This window comes from Tamandua tetradactyla, chromosome 6, assembly GCF_023851605.1.
Source record: "Tamandua tetradactyla isolate mTamTet1 chromosome 6, mTamTet1.pri, whole genome shotgun sequence".
NCBI lineage: Eukaryota > Metazoa > Chordata > Mammalia > Pilosa > Myrmecophagidae > Tamandua > Tamandua tetradactyla.
The window spans coordinates 35942708-35960241 of NC_135332.1; the positions used below are offsets into that span (position 1 = coordinate 35942708).

A 17534-nucleotide genomic window follows, 5' to 3' on the forward strand; every position below is an offset into this window, starting at 1 on the left:
AACGTTTATTAGCAGAAGTACAGAGCATAGTGGCGAGGTGGAAATGGGGGGGGCAGGGGAGGCGCGCTGCGTGATTGGTGAGGAGGCTAAGGGGTGGCAGCGAGGGATTGGGTCAACTGAGAGCAGAAAGGTCCAATGGAATAGCTTGAATATGTTGCTAGGCAGAGAGCTAGAGGAACGGGGCCGAAATTACATCCGGCAATTCCTCCCTTTTGTTTAATAGGAGAGAAAGAGAGTAAAAAAGAAAAAGGGGAGAAGCGAGGCCGGCTGCAGGTGCAGGTGGCCTGCGGGCGCCCGTGGGGCTCATGCAGATGAGCCAGCATGTGCATGAGCCACACTCCCAAAGGGTGATCAGTCCTTAGGGTGGGCAACACTCGCTAACCATACCTGTGCCTGCTGGCGATGGCCTGCATCTGCGAAGGGGTTTTGAAGTTCGAGAGCTGCTAGAGCAAGAAGTTTAGTTTGTTGTCTATGGTGGGAGAGTTGTTTATACATGCATTTGAATATAATAAGAACGACAATGAAGGCAAGTAATAGGAGTCCATAGAAGATGAGGTTAGAGGGTTTGAAGAAAGAAGAGAATTTTTTTGTTAGATCAGAGAGAATGGAGGCAGAGACTTTAGGGATAATTGTTTTTTCTAGAGTGAGTATGTGAGCTTGGAGTTGGTGGGTATGATTCCAAAAAGATTCATTATAAGCCGTAAAGATCCAGTCACGCAAAGTGAGGCGGGGTTGGGAGTGATTAACAGGGACAGGGGTAACACAGAGGCTGGAAAAGGGGTACCGTCCATCACACGTGGAAGAAGCTATGTTGTAGAGGGCTTCGATGTCTTGGGCAATTAAGTCCATCTGCTGCTGTAGATTGAAGATGGAGTGGTGCATTAGAAGGTTTAGGTCCTCTTGACTGCCAAGTGCACTGGCAGCGGTATGAGTGAGGTTGTTGATGACTTCCGCGGTGGTGGAGGTTCAGGTGAGGGCGACAGCAGCTGTAGTAGCGGTGGCTAGAGATGCGACGACAGCGGCAGTGATCATGGCAGAAATCCCGAAGTCTCGCTTGTGGCGGGAGAATGAGGACAGCTCTTTGGTTCTGAAAGGATAGGGGAGTTGCGGGGCTACCCAGGTGGAGGCGTTTAGGGGGATCCATATCAGATGAGGCGCAACGCTCTCGAGCTCCATCATATAGGCGGAAGAGTTGCCTTTTTTGAGCTCAAGGGCTGTTTTCCGGGTCGTCTTCTTCAAGGACTGCTTGCGTCATTTGCCAAACCAGGCACCTTGCCCGACGGTGCAGGCGTCTGGTGGTCGATGACGGCAGTGACGGTTGTGAACTCTTCTTTTCTGAGGGCTGTTCAAGGTGCATTTTTTCCAACTTCTTCTTCAGGGCTCGCATTCTGCGTCGGTGGCATCTGCTTGGTCACCGTGGCCGGACGGATGTTCCTTCCGGGAATCCAGATTGGCTGCGGTCCATTCTCTGGAAAGACACAAGCAAAACCGCACCCCTGTCGAGCGTGGCGAACGGGGCTGGAGAGAAGACGAGCAGTGGGGAGGTCCCTGTTCGGGCGCCAATTGCAGGAGCTTTCCCTAGCTCCCGCCTGGGGTCTTCCTCGCAGCAAGACGGGGGAACTCGGTAGCCGACCGGTCCCAGGGGCTCGAAGGTCTGGAGGGCGCGCTAGACGAAGAACGACTCGCAAGAACTGGAGGAGCTGGCAAGGCGTGCGCACCAGAACCTATAATACCTTTTAGAAGCCAAGGTGCATGGCCTTATATTTTGTTGTCCTTGGATATGGTAGAGTCGAAAGCAATTGTACCTTTAATTTTGAAATTGCTTTGTTTGAAGATGAATATAACAAAATTTTAGAGGTTTCATTTTTTTTTTTAATATTGCTTTAATCTCTTTAACCATCTTTTTTATGTTAACATGAGCTTCTAGTCTGGTCTTTGACATACTTTAGAAAATGACTTTTCATGTTCCTCATTTTCTTTCATAGATAAAAACTGAATGCAAGAAAACAGAACAGACTCCAATTACTTCTTTCGACAACAGCTCTACAGATTTGTCTAATACAAGTAAATGCACATTAAATTCCTCTTTCCTGTTATTCTTTCAATTACTGTCTCTCAAATAGGAATAGACTTAATAGACTTTAAAGAAGGGTGCATTATCCCTTTTTTCCTTCAGTGAATAAAAAAGCAAAATGAATGTAATTGTCCAGTGGTCCCTGTTAGATTATGGCTTTTATTGGAAATTTCCCTGAACAAGAGTTGAAATTTTAAAAGATACATTATCATAGCTATGTCTATGAAGCTGTAATAATCAATGAACTGTTGAAACCAAATAAAACTCTTTTATGACTCAAGATTAGGTTGTCCTTTTAGTGAAATACTGGTTAGGTATGTTAAATGCAGTTTTTAGAGAAAAACACATTATAAAAGAGGACATAGCTTAAAAAAAGAAAAAGTTATATTTTGTTTTTTGGGGGGGAGAAGAGATCGTATAGATATAAATTAGAAAGATGATCAGTATTGTGAACTCAATATTATTGGTTTTTATTTACCATAAAAAATATTTTTATCAAGCTATAAAGTATTCATTGGCCCATTTTTTACACACATATGTATGAATAAAGAAAGAAATTCCCCCTGAAATTATCTCCACAATTTAACACAACAAAAATGATACTTATATAAAGAAGTAAATTACGTGTCCAAATTATAATGCAAATTATTATTCATATATTTTAATTTTAAATGCATTATCTACATCAGAATTGCAAAATAAAGAGTTATTCTTAGTTACCAAACTCAGCAGGATTGTACAGTAGATTCCATAATAGTTTCCTCTAATTGAAGACAGTATTTACTAGTGAGTCAGTAATAATCTTTAGTTATAAATTAGATGCCTTTTACTTAGTGGGATTTATTGACTCCTAGAATTTTAATATTATTCCCCTTTCATAATTAATTTCCAGTCTCTTGATAACTGTTTTTATTTTAAGCTGGAACCCATGTGAGAAGAAAAAGATAGATGAAAGAACCAAACAGTGGTGAGAAGATTTGGGTACGTTAACCACAATTGCTAGGTGATAGTAGCCAAGGTCCTTTATCCCTTGATTATATCATAAAATATTAATTATTATAGAACATTTATGTAACATGTCTTTAATTTTTAAAGCAATTGAACTACCTGATGCCTCTTTTAACTATTTTTTAATAACAAACATTTATTTAGTGTATCATGTGTGTAGAAAACATTGCAACAGTAGAAATTATGAAAGAATTAGGAGATTTTCTCATAATATACTCATAACATATTGTAAAACAAAACAAGGGTTCTTGCCTGCCCTGCCAGAGACCCAGGTTCATTTCTGAGTGTCTGCCCATGCAAAAAAAAAAATAAGGGTTATAAAACCTTCATTATGCAGATTAGAAAACATTTAAATGTATATATGTTTGTGTTTGTTTATATGTATGTGTGGGTGTATTTATTTTACCAAGTTACTACCATTTTCTGTGTTGTGTTTAACTAGAGCAGGCTATAGGTGATTTTAGTAGTCTAAGGAGCATACTGTCTTGTGGATGAATAACACATCTACACATAAAATATAAAGACATGAATGAAGTGGTCTAAGGGAAGAAGTAGTGAACAGTCTGAGTGTGGTTTAGGAGAGGCGTAGTGGTTAACCACCAGGGTCTGAATGTTGAAGGGTCAAATCTCTGCTCCCAACTTTTTAAGCTATGTAACCTTGAAATAGCTGCCTCACTGGATTGTGGTGAGGCTTAAAGATTATGCATGTCGAATACTTTCATCATAATTGGTACATAGTATATGCCCAGTAAATTTTGCAGACTAGAGAATAGCTCAAATAATATTTCAGGGCATATATTTAGAGCAGGAGTCAAAGCTTCCAACCTTGGTTTCAATTCTGCACACTCTTCAAAAATCCCCAAACTACTATGTATTAAGGTATCTGTAACAATATCAAGAACCAATTATGAAAAATTTCATAATAAAAGTCAGACATCATCCAACTGTTGAATGAAGTGGTAAATAACAATTGATGGAGTGAAGGATCATTCTAAATGAAGAAAGAACCATGAGCAAAGGCACTGCGCTAAGGATCAGCTAGATGTTAGGGATTACAAGAGACAGGCTCAGTTAGAGCCAGGAGGTCTTATAATGGAATAATGAATAAACTATAGTAAGCTTATATCATTGACTTTAAGGAATAATGCTATATTTTGAAATAGAAAAATAATTTAATGAAACATATTTTAGTAAGTTGTTTATAAAGTAATACAAAAATGCAATTAAACAAAGTTTTTCTAGGGTGAAAATAGCATCAATTCATCCCATTTTCTCACTTCCACATAAATGTACTAGGTTAGATGTTCCTGAGGGTGGGAGGAGAGTAGCAAAGTCAACCCTAAGTTATCTCTAGGTGACATATACATTGTGATTTGTCTAAGTACTTAATTACATAATGTTTCCATAGTAAATCAATTATCACTTCTGGATTCCTTCAACTAGTTGGTATTTATTAAAAAAATATAAACACATTTTAATGTTAACCACAATAAAAAAAAAACCTTTATCTACCCCTTTTCCTATCTCAGAATGATCCCGAAGTGTGAAGCTGGATAGAATTTTTAAAATTCCACATAGCACTCAAATATGTTTTTTAAAAACTATCATTTTAAATTGAGTAGATTGAAATACTAGTGAACAGTGAAAGGAAGTGGTAGGGGATATAGAAAAAAAAATAGAGGGAACAAAGGTTAAAATCTATTTCATAGATGGAAATATTAGTGGTCAATGAGAGGGAGGGAGGGGAAAGGGGTATGGTATGTGTGAATTTTTTCTTTTATCTTTTTTTTTTTTCTGGAGTGATGCAAGTTTTCTAAAAAATGATCATGGTGATGAATATACTACTATGTGATGATATTGTGAGCCATTGATTGTACACCATACAGGAATGTTTGTATGTTGAGAATGTTCATGTTTGTATGTTGTTTGGGTTTGATAATACAAAATAAATTAAATTTAAAAAAACCTATCATTTTATTTAAATTTCTTATTTCAAAATCCAGAGCCGTTTACTATTGCCATTAGTTGAATATGATATGATTTTGTGAATGAGCTAAAAGCACACTAAAGATATTCTTAAATAAGTCAATAAAGAAATATTACAGGAAGAAATAGTATTTTAACTTTAGCAATAGCACAAGCCCTAATCCCCCTGCACTAAATCGTTTGAAATGGAAACAAAGTAGCAATGGGGGAGAACATCCATAGAGGGTTCATGGTGTTAATCAAATAGTATTGATCCTGCACTTCTAACACTTTCCCTTTCTTCTGCTCCTAAAAAGAGGAATAGGAACAGAAGATCCAAGAGAAATAATAAGCTGTTATTTGAAAAGCTCACTCCAAGAGGGAAGTAAATAAAGATCTTGAGGCTGGATAGAGATAAGCAATTGGCAAATGAGGAAAGTTGTCTATAAGGGACTTTTCAGGCAAGCTAGTCTGAATTGCCAAAGCATGCTGGGTTCAAATATGGGCCCTCTTAAGATTTTGACCCAAAGATAAGGGTTTTGGGGAGAGTTGGCTGGAAGCAAACAAAATTTTATTAAGCCCTGATTGCATGTTGTTAAATAGGGAGTTAGTAAAGTATTGCATTAAATCTTCTATTAAATTAAACAGTGTCTCTATGTTAATATTAGTACGTCATAGTTTTCAAGATTTTTGTCTGTTGGTTTTACCTGTACTGCTATTGTGAGGTGATCTGTTTTATTATTCCTACTTTATGGATGATAAAACTGATGATGAAAGATGTTGACACATTTAAGACATTGGCTTTGGAGTCACAAGAGATTAGAATCCTAAGACTCAATTATTAACTGTGTGACCTCAGGCTAGTGTCTTTATACTTCTTTGGGCCTTGGTCACTTCATCTTTGGGATGATTATATTAATTCCTATGTCATTATGGTTATTGTGGAGATTAATGAACTAATATACATAAAATACTTAGTGTACTGCCTAGCTAGAAGTAAGCATAAACAGAAGCTAATCTGTTATTTCCACTGTAACACATTTTAATGCTTGACTATAAGAAAACATAAGTAAAAACACATGCCTTTGTGTATGTTGTTGTCCTTGTCCCCCCCACTCCATCCCCTTTTCACTTTCTTGATGCTTTTCTTTTCTCCTCCTTACTCATCCCTTCCTCCACCTTTCCACACACTTAGACTTGAACTAAATAATTCTTGCCCAAGGAAGTTCTGATCTGAGATCATAATTAGGCCAACTTGGGTCCACCTGGTGTTAGTGTGTCTTAATTGCAGGTCAGTTACCAAGCTGGAAGTCACTGTGAAGTACTAGATTCCCAAATCCAAACCTTAAAAGAGGGAAAATAAAGTTTAACATCTACTGTTTGGACTTCCATACATTCTACTCCATGCTGATCTTTTATGCCATACTTTAGATTTGGCACGGAATTTCTCAGAAGGGAAAAAAAAATACATATAGTATTTTTTAGCCAATAGCCAACAATTAAGTAACATAATACAAAGACAACTCTGTTGATTTTTATCAAAATTTTTAAAATTCTGTAATACTGAAAATTAGTCTTACGTAGCAGTTAAAGATTTGATTCTATTTGAAGCTAAAAGTCAGTAACTAGTATTTTTAATCTTGACACCTATAAGCTATATTTTACATAGAATGTTAAAGATGTGTTAAAGGTTTAGAGGAAGACCATTTATTTTCATATGAGCTTCTTATGTTCTTAAGAAAGAGAATGCAAATCATTTTGTACTTAGAGACAGATGCTCTGAGAAATTTAAAAAATGTAAAACACTGCATAAAGATGTGACATTTTAAAGTTTTTTTCCTCCTTATTTCTATGTAGAACTAGTAAAATAGCATTTAAAAGTATATTTAGAATAGTGACAATTCAGATAGTAAGGATTGACAGGAATTGCAGGAATTTATTTTACAAACTTGAGCATATTAAATAATTGTTCAATTCCAGTTCCTCGTGGCACCTGGTTTCTTATTCATTCATCAAAGACAAATACTTATCTAAATAACCAATAAGGATATATTGAGAAGGTGTTGGAGAGTGGGTTGGAGATATATGGACCTTAACTCTTAAGAATCCATTTATAGTACTTGAAATATAATCCTTCTGTAAAGTAAGAAATAGAATTTTTAGTGGAAAAGTTCTGAATCTATATTATACTGTATGTTGAAACTTGAAATGATTTGCATTTATGGGTTTTCCACAGTACATCCAGAATTCCATAGCAAAATCAGTTTTGTTAGTCAAAAAAAATCACGATATTTTAAAATTTCTAATATGATTTTACTTTTTTGAAAAAATTTTATTAGTAGGGCATTGTTGATAACGGTGGTCGTGGCATGCATATCTTTTAAGTATTTCAGTGAGATTTGACAATATAATTGGCCACTCTTTTAGGGCGCAACTGAAGCTGGTTTATATGATACATTTTAGACTTAAAGAGAAGTAATCATGAAAATAAAGGTGAAACTGCTAACTGATAAGCCAGAATTATTTTGAACAGCAGGAGCCCAGAACATAACCAGTTGAATGAGAAGTTCTATTCCACTTAAATTTCTAGTTAACGTGTACCTTGTTATCTTTTAGATAATGCCCCTGCCTGGACTGATAATTATGGACCAGAAAGAAAGAAGATTTCCCTCAATCCCTCTGTTCGCCTTAAGGCAGAGAAACTGGAAATGGTAAAGACTTTAAATTTCTATTTTACTCCCATAAAACAACAGCGGTAAGGAAGTATTCATATTTTTGAGAGGATTAACTACTAGAGCCATTAACTTCTTGAAAAGTTTCGTATTTGCAATGAAATGAATGGCAGTTTGGGTTTAAATTATTTAATTCATGTTTGAGTTGGACACTTCCTGGTGATTCATTAGTAACAAAATTGAAATTAAACTTTTTGTAACTAAATTGACACTCAAATCTTTCAGTTTTTTCTTCTGGGAAGACGACAGGATATTTTACAATGTAGAATCAATGGTAACATGGTATAAATTGTGACAAATATATTTCATATATAGTGGCAATAATGCAATGAAATATATTCCATTCTTCTATTTTTTTTTTTAATTTAAGGGAAACCAAATCCTAAACAACAAAATACTCAGATGCTTAATAAATATTAAGAGGATATAAGCAATGTACTAAAGCATCAAAAAAATAGTCCTGGGAAGAGGAGAACACTGAAAGCTTCTATATGTAGGAAAAACTCAAAATGATTTTTAAAAAAAGGTAGAAAAAAACGTATAAAAGCTCTTCCTGTTATGTTGCCAGGGAGCTGACAGAAAGAATGTGCTATATCTTCTTTTAATGTGAAAGGGATGTAGTGCTGGAGATCCACAGCCTCTACATTCCTGATAGTTTTTGTGGATAAAATGTTTTTTCACATTTAAGGAAGAGTATGAAAATGCATAGCTAGAATAAACACACATTGTACTGATTCCCATGCCCATACCTTTGCTTGGTCCTATAATAATCTGCCTCTCATTGTCCATTTGATTTGTTCAGATTCAGAGTCAGAATTGAGACTATTCCAACTTCTTCATCCAGACTTGGCTACCTATTGTAGTCTGAGCTAATATAATTTTATTTTGCAATTCAGTAGCATTTACTATCACTTTGTGATGTCCTATAATCTTTTATGTATCTTATCTTATCAATGAGACTAATAACGCTTTTCCCCAGACTCCACACTGCTTACCACTGCATAAACTCCAGATCTGTGCTCAGTAGAACTTTCTGATTAATTAGATACTTGAGATTTCTTTTGCTAACTTGTTCTCTCTTGTTTTTTTTTTTCTCTTGTTTTTGTTTGTGACTAAAATGTAAGCTCTTTTACATTTTTCTAGGACATGACACCATTTTTAAAAATAATATTTTTATTGTAAACAACAAGCAAGTATACAAGCAATCTTGACATGGTTGCAATTAGTGGCTCACAATACCATCATATAGTTGTGTATTCATCACCATGATCATTTTTTGAACAATTTACCACTCTCCAGCAAAAGAAATAAAAAAAGAAATAAACTCATACATGCCATACCCCTTACCCCTCCCTCTCATTGGCCACTAGTATTTCAACCTACTCAATTTATTTTTAACCTTTGTTCCCTCTATTATTTGTTTATTTCTTATCCATATTTTTACTCATCTGTCCATACCATAGATAAAAGGAGCATCAGACACAAGGTTTTCACAATCACACAGTTACATTGCAAAAGCTTTATCAAATACAATATGACACCATTTTTAATCTGATAAATTTCCTTAGAGATATGAAAATCATCTGAATTGTTTCTGAGAAATGTGAGTTGCTTGACTTTTAAATCACAGTTCCAATCTTTGACCCTCCTTTTAGCCTAAGCAAATTGATTATTTTGTGGAAAAATAAGATGGGCAGTTTTACAGCAAAGGAAATTCACATACTGTATAAATTCAGTTGACTTTTATTCAAGACATATTTAGTGACTATTTTACAAAGCATTCTTTGTTTTTAGAGTATGACACTATATTTCTCTTAAAATTTATTTCTAAAATTTAAATTAGTTTCTATCCTCCAAATATCTCTTAAGCTACTCTTCCTTTTTTGCATGATTATTTATTAACACAATATCAGTATCTCTTCAGTTTGAAGTTCTTCAATTTTAGTAGTCACTTGGTAGAGAGATTCAACTTCATTATCTGTTGAACCTTTTAAAATATCTCCTATTCAGTAATCAATAAGGCTAATATGATCAAGTATTTAAAATGAAATAAAATTACTTTTTACCTTTATCTTCTGTAAGTATACTGTATTCAGCATCTTAGAAAATTTGTATTATAATTAAGTTTTTCAAGGAAACGGTGCTGACTAATTATGCAGCTATTAAGAGCACACTCAGAACAACTTTTGGGGATAGCAAAGTGCTTATAATTTGATGAAGAAAACTATATAGCTCTATGTTTCATTGCAAGTCTCTGTTTTACTGGTCTAAGTAGAGAATTTTTTGTCAGGATATGCTAGAAGACGGTTTTTAACACCGAGCTAGTTACACATTAATCCTCGTCTGAAAAATGAATTTACCATTGCCTTCTCTCTTGAATTCTGAATAATATTTTAATATACAGGTATTTTAGAATAATTTCACCAGAGTTATTGGTAGTAATATTTTTTCAAAGTAGTTTTATGAATAATATTTATCTCATTTGATCCTAATATTAAACTTATTAGTAAGCATGGTGAATACAGCAAATGAGGATGCAGTTTATTAGCTTACTTGAAGATGAAGAAGTTTTATATCTCTGCATTATCTGTTTTTTTTGTACCTGACAAAGATGCTTTGGGATACAGATGCCATTTCACTGATATTTACTTTACCTCTTGCCATTTGTGTAACATTTGAGGAAAACTGTACTGAACAATAGCCTTTCCAGTATCTGATTACAGTTAATGAAATGTCCTTCGTATTATGTTAGAAAGTGTGTGACTAATATTGTAAAGAAGTGACTTTTTTTTATTCATCATTCAAACATTAGAATTTAGGGATATGTATTTGTCCAATTAATAGATTTGCATTTTTGTTTAAGGTTAAAACATGACCTTAGTCATTTGAGAATTACTGGAACTACTTTTCAGTAAAAAAATAAATTATTTCCACTTTTAAGTTTATGAGTTCACCTCAGTAGTGTGATATGATGCATTTATCTAGAGTGAATTTTATTTTCAGCAAAACTTTTGCCTGTTATTAAAGTTAGCTCTAGCTCAATTTACACTATAGTTATAGCATTGTGCAATTTTATTGTTAATATAAGAATCAATGTATTGAGCCTCCTACTGTGATAATACTTTATTCACATTACTTTTGTAAAATTGCTTTTATTTATTTAAATGGACAATATTATATAAAAGAATGCATATACTGTACATATACACTTTAAAGAATGAACACACATGAACCCACCACCCCACTTAAGATCTAGAACCTTTAACATCCCTGAGTGTTTCTTCTTGCTCAAATCTACATCTCCCCTTCCCCAAGATGTAACTCTGATCTAAATTATTCAAGTTTTTGCTTTTAAAAATTGCTTTACTAAAGTGTTACAAGATCAAAGAGTTCATTCAACTTCAATATTACTTAAGATATTGCCAAATTTTTCACATCTGTATGTCCAGTTCCTAGGAAAAATGTTTGACTCATAGAATATGCTATAAAATAGGGTGGGCCACGGTGGCTTAGCAGACAGAGTTCTCCCCTGCCATGCTAGAGACCCAAGTTCAATTCCTGGTGCCTGCCCATGCAAAAAAAACAAGTAAGTAATAATAATAATAATTGTTGCCTTTGTAAATTGTTGTTTAAAGTGGTTTTATGAATTTTCATTCCAACTAGTCTTACGTAAGTGTTCCCATTGCTCCAAATCCTTTACATTTATTCTGATTCTAATATACTTTTATTTATTTCTGCCATCGTTTTTTAAAATTTTCCCTTTGCCTTTTTTCACTTCTCCTTTCCCCCTGTATTTTTTACATTTGATTAGGGTTTGATTATTTGATTTGGTTGTTTTCTTATTTTATTTTTCCCCTCCCACTAGTTTGAAAATTAAGCTGTCATGCTATAAAGTGATTACCTTGCATATCTAACATGCATATTTAACTTAAAATTCTAATATTAGTCAGACCCTTTACTCTTATTTAAACATGCAAGGCCCTTAGAATACTTTAACTGTGGTCTACCTCTTCTCAATTTACCTACTTATTATTGCCTAGGATTAGCCTTTCTTTATTTAGTCTCACAAATTATTCATCATTATTATCATTTTCAGACAGTCAGTGTTCATATTTGCCCAAGTTTATGGTTTTTATAATTCACTGATTCTTTTTGCATTTTCTGAAATTTTGGACATTCATTTTCCTTTTTCTCCATGTATATCCTTTAAATGTTCTGTTTGTATAGAATGATTGGTAGTAAACTCTCATTTTTTAGTTTTCTGAAAATATTTTGCCCTCATTCTTGAAAAATAGCTTTATTAGGTATGTAATTCTAGAGTCACAATTATCTGTCAAATCTTAGAAGCTGTTATTCTACTATTTTCTGATTTCTCTTGCAATTTTGAGAACTCAGGTGTCAATCTGTCTTTTCTTTGTAATGACCTGTCTTTTCAGTATGGCTGCTTTTAAAGATGTGTCTGTCCTGTTCTTATCTCAGTGTGTCTGGGTATTAATTTCTCTTATATTATCCAATTTAAGATCTTTTAGACTTTCTGAATTTAAGGATTTCTGTCTTTTCCAAGTTCTGCAAAATTCCTAGCTTGTATGTCTTTCAGTATTGCCTTTCTTCTGTTATCTGCTTGCACTTTGTTTTTTGAACAGTTTTACTTTGTCTATCCTCCATGCCTTTTTAACCTTTTTCTTATTTTGCATCTTCTTGTCTCTCTTTGCTGCATTTTTTTTGTGTTTCCCCTAATTTCTCTAATTTACTATCTTTCTCTTCAGCCATGTATAAACTGCTATTTTACATGTCCATTTATATTCTGTTTTCTTACTGTGTAATTTTATTTCTAGGCATTCAGTTTACTCTTTTAAAAATATGTATACCTAGTATTTTAAAAATACCTGGTTCCTAATTCTTATTTGTATTTATCTCTTTAAATTTAACTATATTAAACACACTTATATTCTATCTGACCATTGCAATTAACTGCAGTCTTTGGAGATCAGGTTCTATTAAGTTTCTTTTCTTATTCATTTGCCTTGTTTTCTCATATTTTAATAACTTAAAAAAAAACTGAGTCTATAGAATCTGTAATTGCATCTTTGGGAATTTTTAAAAATTATTATCTTACTAACATACAACCCCAAATTTCTCATTTAACCACATTAAAATATATAATTCCGTGTTATTAATTATATACCCAATGTTGTGCTTCAACCACCACCGTCCAAAATTTGACATTACCCCAAACAAGAATCTGTACCAAGTGAACATCAATTTCCCATTGCCTACACCCACTAGCCCAGGTCATCAGTATCTGGTTTCTGACTGAATTTGCTGATCCTCGTTATTCCATATCAGTAAAATCACAGACTATGAAATCATAGTATCTGAGTAACAGTGGTGACAGTAGGCATCCTTCTCTTGTTTCTGATCTTAGAAGAACATTTCCTTGCTTTTACCATTGGATATAGTGTTAGCTGTAGGTTTCTTATTTATACCCTTTATCATGTTGAGGACATTTCTTTCTCTTCCTTGTTTTCTGACTGTCTTTATCAAGAAGCAATGCCAGATTTTATCAGATGCTCTTTCTGTCTCAATTGAAACGATAATGTGGGTTTTATTTCCTTCATTCTATTAATGTGATGTATGACATTGATTGATTTTCTTATGTTGATCCCCCGATCATTTAATATCATTATTTTAATGTGGTATTAGATTTGATTTGCTAGTATTTTTGAGGATGTTTCATTGATGTTTATGAGGGCCATTTTCTAAATTTTCTTTTTTTGTGGCGTCTTTTTCTAGATTGGTATGAGTGTGATGTTGGTCTCATAGAATGAATTAGAAAATGTTCGCTCCTTTTCAAGGTCTTAGAAAAGTTTGAGCAGAATTGTTGTTAAATTTTTCTTGGAATATTTGGTAAACTTCACCAGTGAAACCATTTGGTCCTGGGCTTTTCTTGTTGGGAGGTTTTTGATTATTGATTCAATCTCTTTGCGTTTTATTGGACTGCTGAGATCCTCTTTTTCTTTTCAAGTCAGTGTAAGTAGTTTTTGCATGTTCCTAGGAATTTGTGCATTTCATCTAGTTTATTTAATTTGTTGGCGTACAGTTGTTCAAAGTATCTTCTTGTAATGCTTTTGATGTTTTAGGGTTGTTAGTAATGTCCCTTCTTTCATTTCGGGATTTAGTTATTAGCATCCTCTTTCCCATCCCCTTCTACACACCCCGATCTCTCTCTCTCCCTCTTTTTTTGTTCAGCTAACTAAATGTTTGTCAATAGTATTGATGTTTTCAAAGAACCAACTTCTGGTTTTGTTGATTCTGTTGTTTTTTATTTTCTATTTAATTTTTCTCTGCTCTGTTCTTTATTCCCTTTCTTCAGTTCACTTCTGGCTTAGTTTGCTCTTGTTTTTCAAGATCCTACAATTTTGAGGTTAGTTCTCTGATTTGAGATCTTTCTTTTTAAATGTAAGATTTGGAGCTATAAATTTCCCTCAGCACTGCCTTTGCTGCATACCATAAGTTTTGGTATGTTGTGTTTTCATTTTCATTTGCCTCTTAATATTTCCTGATTTCCCTTGTGATTTCTTCTTTGACCCATTGGTTGTTTAAGAGTGTGGTGTTAAATTCCCACATACTTGTGAATTTCCCATTTCTCCCTCTGTTATTGATTTCTAGCTTCATTCTGTTGTGATTGGAGAAGATAAGTTTTATGATTTCAATTTTTTTTTAATTTTTGAGACTTGTTTTGTGACCTAACATATGATCTATCCTAGAGAATGATCCATGTGCACTAGAGAAGAACCTGTCTTCTGCTGCGGTGGGTGAAGTATTCTATATATTCTGTTAGTCTAACTAATTTAGGAGGTATTGTTCTAGTCTTCTATTCCTGATGTATCTTCTGTCTAGATGTTCTATCCATTTTTGAAAGCGGAGTATTGAAATTTCCTATTATTAATGTAGAACTATCTATTTCTCCTTTCAAATCAGTGAATATATTTTCCTTCATATATTTTGAGGCTCTGCTAATAGGTGAATATATATTTATTATGTTACGTCTTCTTGTTGAATTGGCCCCTTTATCAACCTGTATGACCTACTTTGTCCCTTGTGACAGTTTATGACTTAAAGTCTCTTTTACCTGATGTCAGTATAGCTACTCCAGCTCTCTTTTGGTTACTATTTGCACAATATTGTTTTGATTTGTTTTTTCCCATCCTTTCCCTTTCAAACTACTTGTGTCTTTGAACTTCAGTTAAGTCTGCTGTAAACAATGTATGTAACATATTGTTGGGTCATGCTTTTTTTGTCCATTTTGCCTTTTGACTAGAGAGTTTAATCCATTTACATTTAAAGTAATGCCTGGTAATGCAGAAATTTCTTCTGCCATTTTGGTATTTTTTCTTTGTAAGTCATGCTTTTTTTTGACCCTCAATTCTTCTTTAATGCCTCCTTCCATTATTTATTTAGTTTTTTATTGTGCCATTTTATGTCCCTACTCATTTCCTTCTAAATATATTTTTCATGTATTTTTTAGGGGTCACCATGGGGTTAAAATTGAAATGTATAACAATCATATTTGGTTTGATATCAACTTATCTTTAGTATCATGCGTATACACAATTACTATGCCCCTCTACCTCCACCATTTTTTTGTTTTCATATTTTGTTTTCGTTCTAGTTTGCTAGCTGCTGGAATGCAATATACCAGAAATGGAATGGCTTTTAACAAGGGGAATTTAATGAGTTGCTAGTTTACAGTTCTAAAGCCGAGGAACTGTCCCAATCATAACAAGTCTATAGAAATGTCCAATCAAAGGCATCCAGGGAAAGATACCTTGGTTCAAGAAGGCCGATGAAATTCAGGGTTTCTCTCAAGCGAGAAGGCACATGGTGAACACAGTCAGGGTTCCTCTCTCATCTGGAAGGGCACATGGCGAACATGGCATCATCTGCTAGCATCTTCTCCTGGCTTCCTGTTTCATGAAGCTCCCCAGGAGACATTTTCCTTCTTCATCTCCAAAGGTTGCTGGCTGGTGGACTCTGCTTCTCGTGGCTATGTCGTTCTGCTCTCTCTGAATCTCTCATTCTCCAAAATGTTTCCTCTTTTATAGGACTTCAGAAACTAATCAAGACCCACTCAAATGGGTGGAGACATGTCATCCCCTAATCCAGTTTAACAACCATTCTTGACTAAATCACATCAACCAGGGAGATGATCTCATTACAGTTTCAAATATACAGTATTGAATAGGAATTATTCTACCTTTATGAAATGGGATTTATATCAAAACATGACTTTTCATAGGGGGCATACTTCCTTTCAAACCAGCACAGTATTTATATTTTCATACATTGTGTTTCCAAAACCATAGATTTATCATTACTTTTTATGAGTTTGCATTTTAGCACCTGTGAAAAGAAAGAATTTTATGCCAAAAAAAATACAATACTACTAACATTGATAATTGGACTTTATTTCTTTATGCCACTTTGATCCATGTCTAATTTCCTCTCCTTTCAGTCTGAAGAATTTCTTTTAGCATTTCTTGTAGGTTAGATCTAGTGGTTATGAATTTTCTCAGATTTTTTTTTTTTTTTTGCATGGGCAGGCACCGGCAATCAAACTTGGGTCTCTGGCATGACAGGCGAGAATTCTGCCACTGAGCCACTGTCACACCACCCTCTCTCAGCTTTTGTTTATCTAGGAATGTGTTAATCTCTCCTTCATTTTTGTAAGACAGTCTCTCTGGTTATAAAATTCTTGGTTGGCATTTGTTTTCTTTCAGCACTTAAAATATTTTGTACCACTGTCTTTTTGCCTCCATGATTTCTGATGAGAAGTTGGCACTTATTATTAGGATGCCCTTGCACATGACTCACTGCTTTTCTTTTGCAGCTTTCTCAACTCTCTCATTGTCCTTCATATTGGACAGTTTGATTACAAACTGGGTGTGATTCTTATTAAGTTTATCCTGTTTGGAGTACCTTGGGCTTCTTGAATGTGTAAATTCTTTTCTTTCATTACATTTTGAAAGTTTTCTGCTGTTGTTCTGTGAATATTCCTTCTGCCCCCATCTCTCTTTCTCCTCCTTCTGGGATTCCTGTACTGCATATGTTTGTGCACTTGTTAGTGTCCAACAGGTGTTTTGGTCTCTGTTCCCTTTTTAAAATTCTCTTTCCTTTCTGCTCCTCAGCTTGAATCATTTCAATTGTCTTGTCTTCAAGATCACTGATTTCTTTCTTCTCTGACCTCCAATCTACTGCTGAAACCTTATAGAGAATTTTTCATTACAGTTATTGTGCTCTTCAACTCCAGTATTTCTGTTTGATTCCTATTGCGAATCTCAAAGAGATTCCCATATTGTTCATTCATTGTTTCCCTCATATCCTTTAATTCTTTCTCTATGTTTTCCTTTATTTCCTTGAGCATATTGAAGATCATTGTTTTAAAGTCTCTCTCCTGTAAGTCCAAAGTTTGGTCTTCTTCATTGATGGTTTCTTCATTTATCTTGTTCCTTTGGATGGCCATCATTTCCTATTTCTTGTAATCTTTTTTTGCACACTGTGCATTGTGGTATTTTAAAGTGTTAGCTCTTGGATTTATTCTCTGGGCTATCCATTCCTTTAGTTTGTATCCAGCTAGTAATATGACACATTTTCTTGAATGCCAGGAGTACCTTTCACTGTCTTTGTAAATTGACTCTTTTGTGGCTACTGGTACCCTTCAGAGCTTAGCCCTACTATTGGGACAATCAGCTCAA

General features: G+C 34.4%; 1 protein-coding gene across 12 annotated transcripts in view; it reads left to right on the plus strand.

Annotated features, from left to right (window-relative positions):
• The window catches only part of STXBP4 (syntaxin binding protein 4), a 230780-nt gene that overhangs the window by 51796 nt on the left and 161450 nt on the right, over nucleotides 1-17534 (plus strand). For all 12 annotated transcript variants that reach the window (XR_013177618.1, XR_013177619.1, XM_077164824.1 and 9 more), the window contains 2 exons: nucleotides 1986-2064; nucleotides 7664-7758. Coding sequence is in view for 10 of the 12 variants with exons in the window: in XM_077164824.1 (XP_077020939.1) it covers nucleotides 1986-2064; nucleotides 7664-7758 (174 nt within the window). In the remaining 2 variants the exon portion in view is untranslated. The remainder of the gene's footprint in view (nucleotides 1-1985; nucleotides 2065-7663; nucleotides 7759-17534) is intronic.